At 35.0% G+C, this 17,675-nt stretch overlaps 1 protein-coding gene across 4 annotated transcripts in view; it reads right to left on the bottom strand.

Moving 5' to 3' along the window:
* RPS6KA6 (ribosomal protein S6 kinase A6) overlaps positions 1–17,675 on the bottom strand; it is a 192,356-nt gene that overhangs the window by 118,977 nt on the left and 55,704 nt on the right. For all 4 annotated transcript variants that reach the window (XM_045805163.2, XM_087860312.1, XM_087860313.1 and 1 more), the window contains exon 3: positions 5,928–6,044. In XM_045805163.2, the coding sequence (XP_045661119.1) occupies positions 5,928–6,044 (117 nt within the window). The remainder of the gene's footprint in view (positions 1–5,927; positions 6,045–17,675) is intronic.

Genomic DNA, 17,675 nt, shown 5'->3' with positions numbered 1-17,675 from the left:
ACCCTAATCCTTGATCTGAGGAAAAAGAAGATTTGATACATAGATACAGTGGAATATTACTCAGCCATAACAAATGAAATCTTGCCTTTTGCAAAGACATGGTTCAAGGTAGAGAGTATTATTCTAAGTGAAGACCTAATCCTAATCCAAACACTAACCCTAACCTGTAACCCTAACTGTAGCCTAACCTTAACCCTAAACTTATCTCTCTGCAGAGGTCTCTGAACTGCAGAATAATAGGTGCATAATTTCACCCTGGCCCTAACCCTAACCCTTACTCTGGCCCTGAACCAACCCCTAATCCTAGATGTGAAAAAAAAAAGGATTTGGTGTGTACACACACACACACACACACACACACACACACACAGGAATATTATGCAGACATTAAAAAGAATGAAGTCTTGCCATTTGCAAGAACATGGATGAATCTAGAGAGTAGTATTCTAAGCAAGATTCATCAGAGAAAGACAAATACCATATGATTTCACTCATAGGTGGAACTTAAGAAACAACATAAGCAAACGGAAAACAAAAACAAAAACAGAGAGGCAAACCAAGAAACAGACTCTTAAATTTGGAGAAAAAACTGATGGTTACCAGAGGGGAGGTGGGTGGAGAGATGGGTGAAATAGGTGATGGGGATTAAGGAGTGCATTTGTAATGAGCACCAGGTGTTGTAAGGGAGTGTTAAATTACTATATTGTACACCAGAATCTAATATTACACTATATTTTAACTAACTGGAATCAAAATAAAAACTTTAAAAAAAAGAAAAAAACAGATTAATTGAATTGCTACAACACACACACACACACACACACACACACACACACACACTCTTCAGCTATACAAATTGCATTAACCCTAAGCACCAGACTCAAAAGTTTCAGATACCCAGTTTCCTTTTTCCTAATCAATATCATGTGACCAATATAATGACTACAAAGGAGTGAAGTCATTTCATGAATGATGACTCCACCACATGTAGGAGAACTATTTTTATCAGACTCTTGAAGGAAAGCAGTTCTCAATCCTTTTGGTCTCAGAAAACCTTTATAATCTTAAAAATTAGTGAAGACTCCACAGAGTTTTTGGAGTTTTTTGTGGGTAACATCTATTGATATTTACCATATTAGAAACTAAAACAGAGAAAAACATCTATGTATTGATTCATTAAAAAACAATAAACTCGTTACATGTGAGCATAAATACTTTTCTAAAGATAACTGTATTTTCCAAAGCAAAAAAAATAATAATAATGTGAAGAGTGACATTAATAAACATTTTTGCAAATCTCTAATACCTGGCTTAACAGAAAAGAGTGAGATTCTTGTATCTGCTTCTATATTCAATCTGTTGCAATTAAGTTGTTTTGCTCGAAGTAGAGAAAGAAAACCAGGCCTCACACCGATATGTATATAGAAGAGGGATAGCTTTTTCACATAATTGTGCTTATTCTTCTTTGATATGACAGAAGAAATTAAAAAGTGGCAGTTTCTTAACAGTTAGTTACAACAGAGAATCTGAAACCATATCAATTAACTGTCCATATTTTGTTACATAATAATCCATTGGTCTACCTTATACTTTGAATGGATTTTGTACTATCTAGTTTGATAATATCATGTGCTGGTCATCTCAAAAATATCACTTCACTGAGTTATGCAAATCTTCCAAATGTTAAACAGCAGTGTTGTCATCAGAAGTTTTGTGAATATTAAGACATCAAGCTCACAGTGTAAAATAAAAATTTTCCAAAGCTAATTTTTTGCTTCAAAGCTCAAATTTTATCATTGACAAAAATAATGACAGTTGTTTCCTTGAAATAACAGGACCACTTACATTCCTTTTTGAGGAAACATCTACCAAATACCCAAGTTTAAGTAACCATAGTTTATCAGTCATTCTTTCTTTTTTTAAGATTTTATTTACTTATTTGAGAGAAAGAGAAGAAGAGCACAAAGGGAGAATGAGAGGGAGAAGCAGACTCCCCACTGAGCAGAGAGCCCAATGTGGGACTTGATCCCAGGACCCTGAGATCATGACCTGAGCCCAAGGCAGATGTTTAACTGACTGAGCCACCCAGGCACCATGTCAGTCATTCTTTCAAGTAAAAATGGTGTTCTATGGGAAAAAATGGCTAGTTCAGCTTACAACTCAAAAAATCACACAAGTGCTTTGTTTTGCTGGTGTGCAGCTTCCGGTATACAGCTGATGTGCTTTATGTATACTTCTCATTTCATCACACAATATTAAAAAGAAGTGTACTCAAGTGTTGGTATTTGAGAAATTTAATAATTGTTAACACCTCATCAAGGACATTTTGAAGTAAACCTTGCATTTTTTTTTTTAACTGCCGAGTACACAGTAGTAAATACAATGACTACTGACATAATTTGTCTTCACTGATTTGGTTGTGTCAAGGTGCCAGAGGTTTTACAAATAGTATCTTAGTATTATTATAAAGTAGTTTTGACCTTGAGGACCCCCTGAAAGTGTCTTATGGATGCCCAGGAGTACAGACCACACACATTGAGAACTACTGTTCTAAAACATAGCGTTTGGTAGGGATGAAAAGAATGGAATATAGAGGGCAAAAAGAAGCAAGGAAGAAAGAAATAAAAATGGTCCAGACTTTCAGGAAGACACTTGCACAAAGCAGTCACTTTTTCCCTAGCTCTTCTAACACTCACTACTGTCCTAATATGGCATCTAATTGAAGCCACCATTCATAGTCTAGAGAAATACTTGTTTATTTGTTCATGACCTGATTTGTTCTTTTCAGGTCTTAGATGGACTGAAGTAGCATAAGAAAATATCCTCTCAGTCTGCTCTCTTCCCCTGATCAACTACAGAAGAAGTTGCATGGCTTCAAACTACTATATCTAAAAACATATCTATCCTGATCAAAGAGGCTTCTTTACAGTCATACTAATTCAACTCTTGGAAACAGTTCAGAAAAAAAATGAGTCAGTGAGTTACTCCAACATACCTCTTTGGTCATATGGACTTTTATATTTTCCATTAAGAAGTACTCAGTAAGTCTTTGTTCATGTAAAATTAAAGATCACACAGCGTTAACATTGATTGAAGAGAAAAAACAAACTGCAAGAAATTTTACGATGTAAACATATTTTTTAAATTATCTCTTAAAAATTACTCAAGAGGGCAAGGGTTTAACATTTCCAAAAATTTGTTTTTAGGGGCAGCTGGGTGGCTCAGGCAGTTGAGCAATCTGACTTGATTTCAGCTCAGGTCATGATCTCATGGGTGGTGGGATCAAGCCCTGGGTCTGGCTCTGCACTCAGCATAGAGTCTGCTTAAAATTCTCTCACTCTGCCCCTCCCCACCTCGTATGCCTGCACGTGCACACTCTCTCTCTCAAATAAATCTTTTAAAAAATTCATTTTTAAGTCCTATACTGTATTATCACATAAGTAAAATCAATTATAATCCATGAATGTTAAAAGGTATGCTTTGTATAAATATTACTTGGCATGTGGAATACAAGGAAAGCTAGTCTGACAATTTCAGACATGTTTTCATGTGTTTTATTTGATTGTGTTTTAAAATAATTAATGTAAACTGTTTTGGTATACTACATTTCAATCCATACATTAATGATCATTAATAGCATTATACCAAGTATAATTTTACTTATTGCTTATTTCATGATGATAATGTAAGCTTCTTTAAAATACAATTTTAAAATGATTTTAGTACTGTTTTTCTCCTATTAAATATGCTACAAAGATATCTAATTGCAAGGCTTTATATAGGTCAAAATTCCATTTATTGCATTTTAACAATAGAACTTTTGCAGACAACTAAATAAGGCCACAGCCCAAAGTTTCTTGGAATTTCTCCTACACTTCTCTGATTTGCAGTCTTGGCCAAATTCCTGCATAGGTTCTGAATATAAACAAGTCACATCCATCCATTGCCCATGTAAATGATGTAATACTGACAAGCGAAAAGGTTCACATCTGAGGGAAAAAAAATAAGCCACCTCCTTAATATTTCATTGGTTGATGAACTACATGAAGATCATTACTTTGTATTTTAGTATTACAAATTTTTAAAAAGGCTTCTATGATATCCTCGTTAAGCTGAAGTTCCTGCACAAAGCTGAATATTTCCTGAGTTTAAGGACTACACTGACAACTTGTCCACATGTTGCTATATTTAATATGAAGATGTTATTGAAGATATTACATTATGTTATACTGTATTCTCTTTATGAAGCCCCATGAGAAAAAAAAATTTCTGGTCTGTTAGATCTGTTTACAGCTTTAAAGATACAGTCAATAATTATGCAATTGAAAGTATCAACTTCTTTTTAATGGCTGCCAGAAATTTTAAGTCTTCATTTTGGTCCCACTTCTAGAAGACTTATAGGCTTTTATGACATGCATTTGTAAACGACAAGATTATATCACTGGCTTCATCTAATCTTTCCTGCTGTAATCATCTTCTCCACTTATTTTAAATTTTATTTTATTTGATATTTATCTATGAAAACCTTAAATCATTTCTGGAGCAAAGCTGGATATAGATAAATATACATATGAATAAATATACATATCAAATGAGAAAACAATGACTTTTAATGGCTTGAAATATTTGCCTGGTGAAATTTTAAAGTTGATATTTAAGCATTTATACATTTGGGATATGAAAGAACTTCATCTCTGTTCCTCTAAAATTAACATCATAAAAATACAATGTAAAATAATTAAGAGAATACTGTACTTTTAGAAATTAAAAAAAAACATAGGTATGCAAAATGCACATGCCTACTCTACAGGTAAGTTCTATAAACACACCCCACACACACAATCTATTAAAAGCTCCTTCTAGTTTTATTCTCCCCAGTACTTCAGTACTCGTCTTCATACACCTCCTGTACCAGTTTACTGTCAAACCATAATCTACCCCAATTTGTCTTTTTTGTGTCCTGAAAACATTTCTCTGTATTTCATATGTTACATTCTATACCACACAGATATCAGGTTACTTTAAGACAGTCAATGTTAATTTTATATTCACTAATACTGCTTTTACAAATGTGCACATACTGGATGTTCAATAAACATCTTTCTTTAAAATGATTCAGATCATAATAATCATGCTCAGTTGCCCTACTTTTCCCCTTTGAAACTAAATCTCCAGCTACCCTCAAATTAGTAGTTTCTCCTTATCTTTTCCCCCTTAAATTGTTGTTGTTGTTGTTATTTTCTTAAGGGCTGTTAATTACTGTGTGTGTACAGTAACTTTCATGTCCTAGATGTTAGCTGTACAAAAGTCAAGAACTAGACCTATACCTTTCTGAGAATCATATACCAGTAAGCACCTAATAAACAGTTTTAATAATGATTTCAGAGTTAATCTTTCTCAATTTTGCTTTCTCCCTTGAAATTTAAGCTCCTTGAAGGCAGGAGTTTCACATCATCCATATGTCACCCAGTACCTGCCCCTGCTGTAATTTACATACATACTGCTTTAACAGATGATAGGTGAATTCATGCACTCATATATGAATTGGTACATACATTCTGACTTTTGTGATAGAGCTAAGGAATATAGATAAAATCACTAGGAAAAAGCAAGCTGTGATCATGCCAGCATATGAACAGAGAAACAAGGAAGACTTTAAAAAAAATCAAACTACTTTGATTTAGGCAGCTAATAAATAGCATGAAATGAGTGGGCCCATGGTACTGGAAAACACTGATTGTTATAGACAAGTATAAAGAAATGGGACTAAGAGTACAACAGAAATAAAAGGAGTAAAATTACAGAGTTACCTTTGTGTGTATCCTTTGACAAATTTAGAAATGGCATATTTTCCAAATTTCTATGTGTACATTTTTTTGGTTGAATGTTTAGAAGAGAACAAAACTGTGGAATAAAGCATTTATTACCTTCCCAAAGGATCCCTGACCAAGAACCTTGAGCAACTCAAACTGTGCAGGATCTGCCTTCTCATATCCTTCCTTAACATGATGAGTAATAGGGATTTCTTTAACAACTCCTTCATCCTGTAAAAAGAAATCCAAACAACACTCAAATCCAGTTGCAACGTCTAATGATCAGCTCCATTTAGCACCAGAAATCACACCAGAAATTAACTGACTATCTGACCCTTTCACCTTAACACAGAATTTTATGGGCTACCGGTATATTCACTTCCCTATTTTCTAACACATACAGATATACCACCACCCCTATTATATAATTGCATGTAAATATAAACATATAAAATCTATGCTTCAGGTTTCCCTTCCAACTAGGTAGTGAAAGAAGAAAAACATCAACAACTAACAGTTTTAAGACCCTCACTGGAGGGGTGCCTGACTGGCTCAGTTGGTTGAGCATGCAATTCTTAATGTTCATAGAGCATGTGATTCAATCTTAGGGTCATGAGTTCAAGGAAGGCCCACGTTGGGTGTGGAGCCTACTTAAAAAACAAAAGACCCTCCCTGGAGTATAAATTATAAGGTGGCTGCTGAGAGTCAAGAGACAGATAAAGCTTTGTAAGTTATAGGTCATGGCAAAATATGTAAGCTTCAAAAGTTCTTTGAAATGGAATTTCAGTAGCCTTTAAAGTAGTTAGTGATATATAAATGTATAAATGTTTAAATGTCCAACCAGCTACAACATGGAAAAGAAAAACTGGCTATAGGCAAACAAAATCTGCAAAGCCCAAACAAATGTTTCCAGGCCATGACCCTATTTCTATTGAAACTTAATTATATGCCAGATTTCCTACCACCTAGGTCAGGCAGAAAAGAAGCCACCCAGGGAATGTTTCTGCTTTTTGATGTAGGACTCTATTCAGCTGTGAAGATTAAGATTACACTCAAGTGAGGTGTAATTCTAGTCCCTAGAGAAACACAGTAGCTAGTATGAAAAAAACCTCAAATGTATTACATATCACAAAATAATAAGAGCTGGGATATAGTATCTAACATTCTAACTGTATAGAGGAAATAACTGAGGCCCACAGAGTTTAAGTTCACATGACCAGTTAATCACAATGTCTAGAAGTCTTGGTAGCTTTCCAGAACACCATATTAATGCTGGTCTGGATGTCAAGAATATTCTCAATCAATTCATGCATTGATTGACTGATTAATAAATACTGACTATGGCCAAAGTGGCCATGAGCAGAATCCCAAGTAAACTAGACTTCATGGCAGTTAAAATAACTTCCATGTTACACAAGTAGTCAAACATTCACTCTCTCATGAGGGTAGGCAAAGGAATTTTAGCGTTAGGTATCCGTAGCCACTAATCAGCCAGAAATGAAGAATCAGCTCTAAAAGTATGTCCATGGATATGCATTATACATTAAAATAGTATTTCAGCAGACTCCTAAGTAGCTATGAGAGGGAGTTTCCCCAAAAAAGTAAAAAACTTTTTTTAATGAAAATACATATGCTTTGCAGCTACCATTCTGGGATTAAAGTACAGCGTATCTGTATGCACCTTTCCAACAGAATACATGTATACCAAAAGCAACATCAGACTGTATACTCTTAATATTATGTTTAAAGGCGTTTTCACCAAATACTATGAATGTATTACTGGTCTTTGGAGCATATAATAAAAACATGTACTGGGATTTTTCTCCACCTGAAAGAACACTAGTAGAAGAGTCAGGAGACTAAGTTTTGCTCCTAGCTCTGCCATGCATAAGGTAAGCAGCCCCGGCCAAGTCACAAACTATTCTACTTCACTATACTCACATGACCCACAGGTTATATTAGATGGGTCTTTAAGGTTCCCACAAATCTGTGATTCTATGTTGAACATAGTACAGCATTTTTATGTATAAGTACTTTAGTTTCTGCCATTTAAGATCATCATTATAAACATGGGTCATGATGACATTAGGTTTTTTAAAAATGTTCAGAGCTAGGAAACAACTGTAGTCTATTCTAGTTACTGTCACCAAGGAAACAACTATACTCTAGTTAGTTTCACCAAACCTAAGAATGTCTTCCAAATGAAAGTGTCTGCCCAATGTCTCTTCTTCTCTTAATTAAAATCCACAGATGCCCATCCTTTAAAAATATGTCTTTCAATTTTTGGCAGCATTACCATAAGAAGTTTCCAACATGAAAATGCTACTAGATTAGAAAAGACCACTTTTCCCAGTGGATAGCCACCATAAAATATTGTTCCACTGTTTCCTAATAACTCACTACCTTGTCTTTCTTTCCCACTAGACTGTAAGCTTCCTGAATTCAGGTATTATCACATTCATCTCTGCATTCCTAAGGCTTACCACAATACTTGTTTGATTTTATGGGGGCGGACAGCCACAGAAATCCACACAATTTCATAAAAAGGGAATGAAGAAAAACTTGTTTTAATTTTTATACACACACATATGTATATATATATATATATATATATATATATATATATACACACACATATATGTATATAGTATTTATTGTTTTTTGAGTACAGTTGACACACAATGTTACATTACTTTCAGGTGTACAAGGTAGTGATTCAATCATCCTATATGATATCCTATGCTCACCACAAGTGTAGCTACTGTCACCATACAACACTATTACGATACCATTGCCTATATTCCCTAATGTTGTAGCTCTTATTCTCATGACTTATTCATTCCGTAACTGGAAGCCTGTATCTCCCAATCCACTTCATCCATTTTGCCCATCTTCCAGCTACCCTTCCCTCCAGCAGCCATCAGCTTATTCTCAATTGTAAAAAGAAATATTTTAAAGATTAACTAGTAAAAAAAAAAACCCTCAAAATTATTTTTAAATGCCTTGAAAAAAAAACAGAAAAGTATGTATCCAGAATTAATTTTTTAATACATAAAGGAAATAGGGAAACAGGAAGTCCATTCTGGATAATGGAATTTTGTCAGTTTTGAACAGAACTGACTTTATTTCCAAATTTAATGAAATAAGCATTTTTTCCTTAAAGTGTGAGGAATATAAACATTTTTCCAGATTATTCATGGTCAGTATTTTTATTATACTGTGTTGTACTCAATATAAATGAATGGCATAATGACTCCAGAATCTGTACTTTTTTAAAAATGCTGATATTAACTTACTCTTTGGCCATCTGTCTTCTCTAATAAAAACATATGTTCCTGAGCAAGCAACTACTATGCATTATATTACTAAATTATGGCCAGTTTGCCTTTAAGCAAACAGTAGCTTACAATGCTCTAGCTACAAATAAAAATCACTAGTAAAATAAATATTTATTTAATACTTATGTTTGAGTCCCACCCTCAAAGGTTATGGTTCAGTAGAACTAGGGTGAGATATAACATTTGTGAAAACCTCCCCAGATGATTCTGATACATGTTCAGGATTGAAAAGTACTATTTAGGTGCTTCTAAGATACAGTTATATAGGTATATAAATATAGATATCCACACAAATACACACACATACACACATGGCTACTTATTACAGAAGTGTTTTATAATTTGCGTGTACTCTTTTTTTTAATGTCAAATTATCTGATACTCTCTGTGTCACCATTTCCAATATTGGTCTTTCTTATTCATCTCCTCCCCAGCCCATTCTTGTCTACTGCCTAACATTTCTCAGCCTCTCCAAGGCTATACTTACTGATATTTACTATTAAAACATTATTTTTGTGTCATCTGCAGCCCTCCTTCCTTCCTCTATTTCACTTTCTTCTGGTTCTGCACCATTCCAAAAGCTTTAGACTGGTAGCATTCTAGCCTGAAATAAGATAGTAATGTACCTATCAGCAATCCATTTGTTTTCTCCTAAGAGTGAATCATCTTCAAAAAATTTTCTCTATCCAGGTATAATAAAGTTGTGATTTATTACATAATCTTCCCATACAAACCATCTTTTAATTATTCACTCATTCAGAAAAATCAACAACATTCATAGAGCACGTGTATTAGGCTCTGTGCTACCCACTGGGGACACAGAGATAAAATGTGGACTTGTGGATAACAAATTTTGTCAGATATATCACATCCTTTAATGAAACAAAAGGTACACAATATGTTATGGGCTGAATTGTTTCCCCTCAAAACTCATGTGCTGAAGTTTCAACCCCCAGTACCTTAGAATGTAATTATTCAGAGACAGGGCCTTAAAAAAGGTAGTTAAGGTAAAATAAGGACATTAGGATGGACCCTTATCAAATATGACTGCTGTTCTTATCAGAAGAGGAGATTAAGACATAGACACACACACAAGAAAAAACATGTGAAAGCACAGGGAGAAGACAGCCATCTACAGCCAAGGAAAGAGGCCTCAGAAGAAACCAACTTGGCCAACATCTTAATCTTGAACTGCTAGCCTCCATAATTGTGAGAAAATAAATTTGCTGTTTAACAAGTTAGTCTGTGGTAGCGAGTTATGGCAGCCCTAGCAAACTTATACATAGTACCTAATTATAGTTGATCTCTATAAAGAAAGTTGCTACTGTGAAATTAAGATCTAATAACTGTGAATAGGAACCACAGTTATTTCCAACACCATATGACAAATTGAGACAAGAATGATTGTGAGTTAGTGTTGTTGTTGTTGTTTTTGAATATCATAGTAATTGTTGATAAATATAAAAATTATGAAGGCTCACTCACAACCAAAATAGTATGCTCTGACCTCTACAATTTGTGAATCATCTTTTTAATTCAGGGGCCCAACAATGCTGTAACACTGGAAAAATATACTGATAGAGTACAAAACAAACTGCCAAATACACTACTGCTCCAATCTTTTGACAACTGATTTGAAATCACCTGTTAATGTGAAAGAGAAGCTGAAGAAAATTTATTAGGAAATCATACTATATAATGCTATTATGACTACTTCCTAGGACTATGGTACTAAACATAGATACCACCAGAAAACAGGTCAAAACAAAATAAAAGGATGGACCTAGAAAGTATAATGCTAAGTAAAGTAAGCCAGTCAGATAGAGAAAGACAAATATCATATGATTTCACTGATATGTGGAATCTAAGAAACAAAACAAATAAGCAAAGGGAAAAAAAAGAGAGAGGGAGAGAAGCCAAGAAACAGACTCTTAATTATGTGAATAAACTGATGGTTATCAGAGGAAAGGTGGTGGGGGATAGGTGAAATAGATGACAGGGAAAAAAGAGGGCACTTGTCATGATGAGCACTGGGTGATATATGGAATTGTTGAATCACTGTACTGTACATCTGAAACATATAACACTGTATGTTAACTATACTGGAATTAAAATAAAAAAGTGAAAATAAAGAAGAGAAATTTTTAAAGCATAATTGTTTGGGTTTTATGTAACAATGCAATATCCATCTGTTCAAACATTTGCTATATTTCTGGGTAGATAGAAATTCCAGAATTCTTGATCACCCAGAAATTCCAGAGCATGTAGTTGTGGATTTTTTAAAATGTACATGCAAAGATCTGGGAAAGCAGTTTGATGTACTCTTCTCATGCAGTGAATAATCCAGGATCACTGAAAACAAAGCTAAGTATCAGCATACTTTGAAAGAGGCCTAACAGTAATAAAACGTAAATGTCAAAACATGACCACGGTGAACAAAACACCTCAAATAATGTACATATTGGAAAGTAATTACAGAATATTTAGGTTAGGAAAATAGTATCAATTTGTACTAACTGAAAACCAAACAAGGGTGGCAAGCTAGTTCCCACTTGGCTTAGATTATTCTATTTACTAGGATCAGCTCTTCAATTCCCTCATCTATAATATGGCAATAAAACCTACCCTATCTATTTCAGATTTGTTGAAATCCACAAAATGTCTACAGAAATTGAAGTTATTGAGTTATTTATACTATTTATCTTTGCATCTCTTGTGGTATAGCATAACTACACCTTCTATTGGCTAGGCATCAATATTTAGATGAACAATAATTGTTTATCAAAGAGTTTTGCATATCTGTAGTACCAGGGTTTGAATTTTTTTTTTTTGCAGAAATTTTCCCCTTATCACATTATCAGTATTTTTTATACTGCATTATGTTTTTTTCAAGTTTTTCTTTAAATTCTAGTAGTTCACATATATTGTAATATTGTTTTCAGGAGTAGAATTTAATTATTCTTCACTTACATATAACACCCAGGGCTCATTACAGGTGCCCTCCTTAATACCCATCACCCATTTAGCCCATTCCCCCACCTACCTCCCTCCATCAACCCTCAGTTTGTTCTCCATAGTTAAGAGTCTCTTATGGTTTGTCTCCCTATATTTTTTTTCTTCCACTTCTATATTCGCCTGTTTTGTTTCTTAAATTCCACATGAGTGAAACCATATGGTATTTATCTTTCTCTATTTTTGCTTAGCATAATACACTCTACCACCATCCACGTCATTGCAAATGACAAGCTTCATTCATTTTATAGCTGAGTAATCTTCTATTGTATACATATACAACATCTTTTTTATTCATTAATCAGCTGAAGGAAACACAGGCTCTTTTCACAATTTGCCTATTGTTGATAATGCTGCTATAAACATCGGGGTACATGTGCCCCATCAACTCAGCATTCTTCTATCTTTTGCATAAATACCTAATAGTGTGATTGCTGGGTCATAGGGCAGTTATATTTTTTAATTTTTGAGGAACCTCTGTACTCTTTTCCAGAGTGGCTGCACCAGTTTGCATTCCCATCAACAGTGTAAGAGGGATCCACTTTCTCCACATTCTCACCAACATATGTTGTTTCCTGTATTGTTAATTTTAGCCATTCTGACAGGTGTGAGGCAGTATCTCAATGTAGTTTTGATTTGTCTTTCCCTGATGATGAGTGATGTTGAGCAATTTTTCATGGGTCTATTAGACATCTGCATGTCTTCTTAGGAAAAAAGTCTATTCATGTCTTCTGCCCATTTCTTAATTGGAATACTTGCTCTTTGGGTGTTGAGTTTGATAATTTCTTTATAGATTTTGGATATTAACCCTTTATCAGATATGTCGTTTGAAAATATCTTCCCCCATTCTGTAGGCTGCTTTTTAGTTTCCTTCACTGTGCAGAAGTTTTATCTTGATGAAGTCCCAATAGTTCATTTTTACTTTTGTTTCCCTTGCCTCAAGAGAAATGTACAGTACAAAATTGATAAAGCCAATGTCAAAGAGGTTACTGCCTGTGTTCTTCAGGATTTTGATGGTATCCTGTCTCACATTTAGGTCTTTTATCTTTCATAAATTTTGAATTTGTTTTTGTGTATGGTGTAAGAAAGTGGTACAGTTTCATTCTTCTGAATGTGGCTGTCCAGTTTTCCCAACACAATTTGTTGAAAAGACGGTCTTTTTTTCCATTGGATATTCTTTCCTGCTTTGCTGAAGATTAATTGACCATATAGTTGTGGGTCCACTTCTGGGTTTTCTGCTAGGTTCCATTGATCTGTGTGTCTGTTTTTGTCCCAGCACTGTACAGTCTTAATGATTACAGCTTGAAGATGACTATAGCTTGAAGTCAGGCATTGTGATGCCCCCAGCTTTGGTTTACCTCTTCAACACTCCTCTGGCAATTCCAGGTCTTTTCTGGTTCCATACAAATTTCAGGATTGTTTTTTCGAGCTCTGTGAAAAATGCTGGTGGTATTTTGATAGGGATTGCATTAAATATGTAGGTTGCTTTGGGTAGTATAGACATTTTAACAATGTTTCTTCTTCCAGTGAATGAGTATGAAATGTCTTTCCATTTCTTTGTGTCATCTTCAATGTCTTTCATTAGAGTTTTATGGTTTTCAGAGTACCTTTCTTTTACCTCTTTGGTTAGGTTTATTCTTTGGTATCTTATGGTTTTTGGTGCAATTGTAAATGGGATCAATTCCTTGATTTCTGTTTCTGCTTCTTCATTATTGGTGTATAGAAATGCAAATGTACTTGATTTTGTATCCTGTGACTTTGATGAATTCATGTATCAGTTCTAACATTTTTTGGTGGAGTCTTGCAGGATTTCTACATAGAGTATCACGTCATCTGCAAAGAGTGGAAGTTTGACTTTTCCTCACTGATCTGGATGCCCTTTATTTCTTTTTGTTGTCTGCTGAGGCTAGAACATCCAGTACTATGTTAAATAACAATGGTGAGAGAGGACATCCCAGTGCTGTTCCTAACCATAGCGGAAATACTCTGTTTTTCCCCATTGAGAATGATATTACCTGTGTGTCTTTAATATATGGCCATTAGGACATTGAGGTATATTACCTATTCTCCTACTTTGTTGAAGTTTTTTTTATCAACAATGGATGTTGTGTTTTATCAAATGCTTTTTCTGTATCTATTGAGAGGATCATATGGTTCTTGTCCTTTCTATTATTAATGTGGTGTATCATATTGATTGATTTGTGAATACTGAACCACTTTACAGCCGGAAATAGATACAAATGATCACAGCAAATAATTCTTTTAATGTACTGTTGGATTTGATTTGTATCTTGTTCAGAATTTTTGCATCCATGTACATCAGGGATATGGGCCTGTACCTCTTTTTAGTGGGATCTTTGCCTAGTTTTGGTATCAAGGTAATGCTGGCCTAATAGAAAGAGTTAGAAAGTTTCCCTTCCATTTCTATTTTTTGGAATAGTTGGAGAAGAATAGGTATTAATTCTTTAAATGTTTGGTAGAATACCCCTGGGAAGCCATCTGGCCCTGGACCTTTCTTTGTTGTGAGATTTTTGATTACTGATTCAATTTCTTTGTTGGCTATGGGTCTGTTCAAATTTTCTATTTCTTCCTGTTTCAGTGTTTTTCAGTGTTGGTAGTTTATATGTTTCTAGGAATTTATCCATTTGTTCCAGGGGCCAAATTTTTTTGGCATATACGTCTTCATAATATTCTCATAATTGTTTATATTTCAGTGGTGTTGGTTGTGATCTTTCCTCTTTCATTCATGATTTTATTTATTTGGGCATGTTCTCTTTCTTTTTTGGTAAGTTTTTTCTAGGGATGTATAAATTGTATTAAGTCTTTCAAAGAATCAGCTCCTAGTTAGATTGATTTCTGCAACTGTTTGTTGTTGTTGTTCCTATATCACTTATTTTTGCTCTAATATTTATTATTTCTCTTGTTTTGCTGGATTTAGGCTTTCTTTGCTGTTCCTTTTCTAGCTCCTTTAGGTGTAAGGTTAGGTTGTGTACTTGAGACTTTTCTTGCTTCCTGAGGTACACCTGCATTGCTATATACTACCTTCTTATGACTGCTATTGTTGTATCCCAAAGGTTTTGGATCATCGTCTTTTCATTTTTATTTGCTTCCATGTACTTTACATCTTCTTTAATTTTATGATTAACCCATTCATGCTTTTTAACCCATTCCTTTTTTAGTAGGATGCTCTTTAACCTCCATGTATTTGTGGTCTTTTCAAAAATTTTCCTGTGTTGACTTCCAGTTTCATAGCATTGTGGTCAGAAAATATGCATGGTATGATCTCAATCTTTTTCTACTTGTTCAGGCTTGATTCATGACCCAGTATGTGATCTTTTCTGGAGAATGGTTCCTGTGCACGTGAAAAGAATGTGTATTCTGCTGCTTCAGGATGAAATGTTCTAAATGTATTAGTTATGTCCATGTGGTCCAGTATGTCATTCAAAGCCATTGTTTCCCTGATGATTTTCTGCTTAGATGATCTGTCCATTGATGTAAGTGAGGTGTTGAAGTTCCCTACTATTATTGTGTTATTCTCAATGAGTTTATGTTTGTTATTATTTGATTTATATATGTCAGTGCTCTGAATTTGGGGGTATAAATATTTACAATTGTTAGGTCTTCTTGTTGGATAGGCCCCTTTATTATGATATAGTGCCCTTCTTCATCTCTTGTTGCAGTCTTTGGTTTAAAATCTAGTTTGATATAAGTATGGCTATTTTCGCTTTCTTTTGACATCCATTACCATGATAAATGGCTCTCCATCCCCTCACTTTGAATCTGCAGGTGTCCTTTGGTCTGAAATGAGTCTCTTTTTAGGCAGCTAATAGATGGGTCTTGTTTGGTTTTGTTTTATCCAATCTGATACCCTATAACTTTTGATTAGTTTACTTCATTTTCATTGAGAGTGATTATTAATAGAAATTTAATTCCATTGTATTACCTGTAAAGTCGGTGTTTCTGGAGATGTTCTCTGTTCCTTTCTAGTCTTTGTTGCTTTTGGTCTTACTTTCCCACTCAAAGAGTCCCCTTTAATATTTCTTGGAGGGCTGGTTTAGTGGTCACAAACTCCTTTAGTTTTTATCTGGGAAACTGTTTATATCTCCTATTCTGAATGACAGCCTTGCTGGATAAAGTATTATTGGCTGCATATTTTTTTTCCTGTTCAACATGTTGACTATATCATGCCACTCTCTTCTGGCCTGCCATGTTTCTGTGGGGAGATCTGATGCTAACCTTATTTGTCTTTCCTTGTAAGTTAGGGACTTCTTTTTGTCTTGTTCCTTTCAGGATTTTACCTTTATCACTATATTTTGCAAATTTAAGTATGATCTATCTTGGTGTTAGCTTGCTTTTAATTTTGATGGACGTTCTCTGTGCCTGCTGAATTTGGATGTCTGTTTCCTTCCCAAGATTAGAGAAGTTTTCAGCTATAATTTCCTCAAAAAAACCTTCCGCCCATTTTTCACTCTCTTCTTCTGGGACTCCTATGATATGAATGTTACTATGCTTCATATAGTTGTTGAGTTCCCTAAGTGTACATTAGTGATCCAATATTTTTCTTTCCCTCTTCTTTTCAGCTTTATTATTTTCCACAACTTTACCTTCATTATCATTTTGTTTGTTCTTCTGCTTGCTCCCTGCTTGTGGTCATTACATCCAGTCAGTTTCACATTTTGGCTACAGCATTTTTTATTTGGGCTGGACTAGATTTTAGGTCTTTTAACTCTGTGGTGAGGGACCCCTGGTGTCGTGTACATTTTTCTCTACCCAGCTAGTATCCTTATGACTGTTGTTTTAAATTCTGGTTCAGGCATATTATTTTTATCTGTTTTGATGAGATCCCTATCCTTGACTTCTTGTTCTTTCTTTTGGGATGAATTTCTCCATTTTGACATTTTGTGTAGCTCTCTGTCTTCGCTGTGTTAGGAAAGTCTGTTATACTTCCTGCTCCTGAGAGTATTAGCTATATTAAGAAGAGGTCCTAGTGCTTCCAGGAACAGGTACTTCAGAAACTGTTTCTGGTGTAGGCTGTGTGCACTCTGCTGTTGTGTTTTGGCTGCTGTTTCCCTCAGGTCAGTCCCTGCAGATTTTCTCCTTGTCTGCAGTAGGGAGTGCTTGGACCTTGTCCACTGTGTAGCAAGTTTTAATTAGGTGTGTTTTAGTCTCCTTGTTAAAAGAGGCTAGATCCTATCTCCCCTAGAGCTACATCTTTGCAGCCATCTGTGGTCAGTAGACTTGGTGCAATTGGGTAGTTTGTGCTGGTCCTCTAAGGGAGGGGCCTGTTGATTCTCCAAGTCTCAGATACACTTGCCTCAGTGTAACAACTACAGAAAAGCACTTGGAGAACACAGGGGTGTGGGGCTTGGTATAAGTGGTGCAAGTTTCCACCCTGGGCACTGCACTGCTCACTGAAGTCCGTCCTTGCTGATGCGCAGGGGTAAAAATGGCATCACCCGGCTCTCTCATCCCTGAAGAGGGAATTTCATGCCCGCAACTATTCAGGAAGCCC

Source organism: Ursus americanus, chromosome X, assembly GCF_024610735.1.
Source record: "Ursus americanus isolate L20-20 chromosome X, mUrsAme1.1.p, whole genome shotgun sequence".
In the NCBI taxonomy this organism is placed as follows: Eukaryota; Metazoa; Chordata; class Mammalia; order Carnivora; family Ursidae; genus Ursus; species Ursus americanus.
This window is presented reverse-complemented; position numbering and strand designations above follow the sequence as displayed.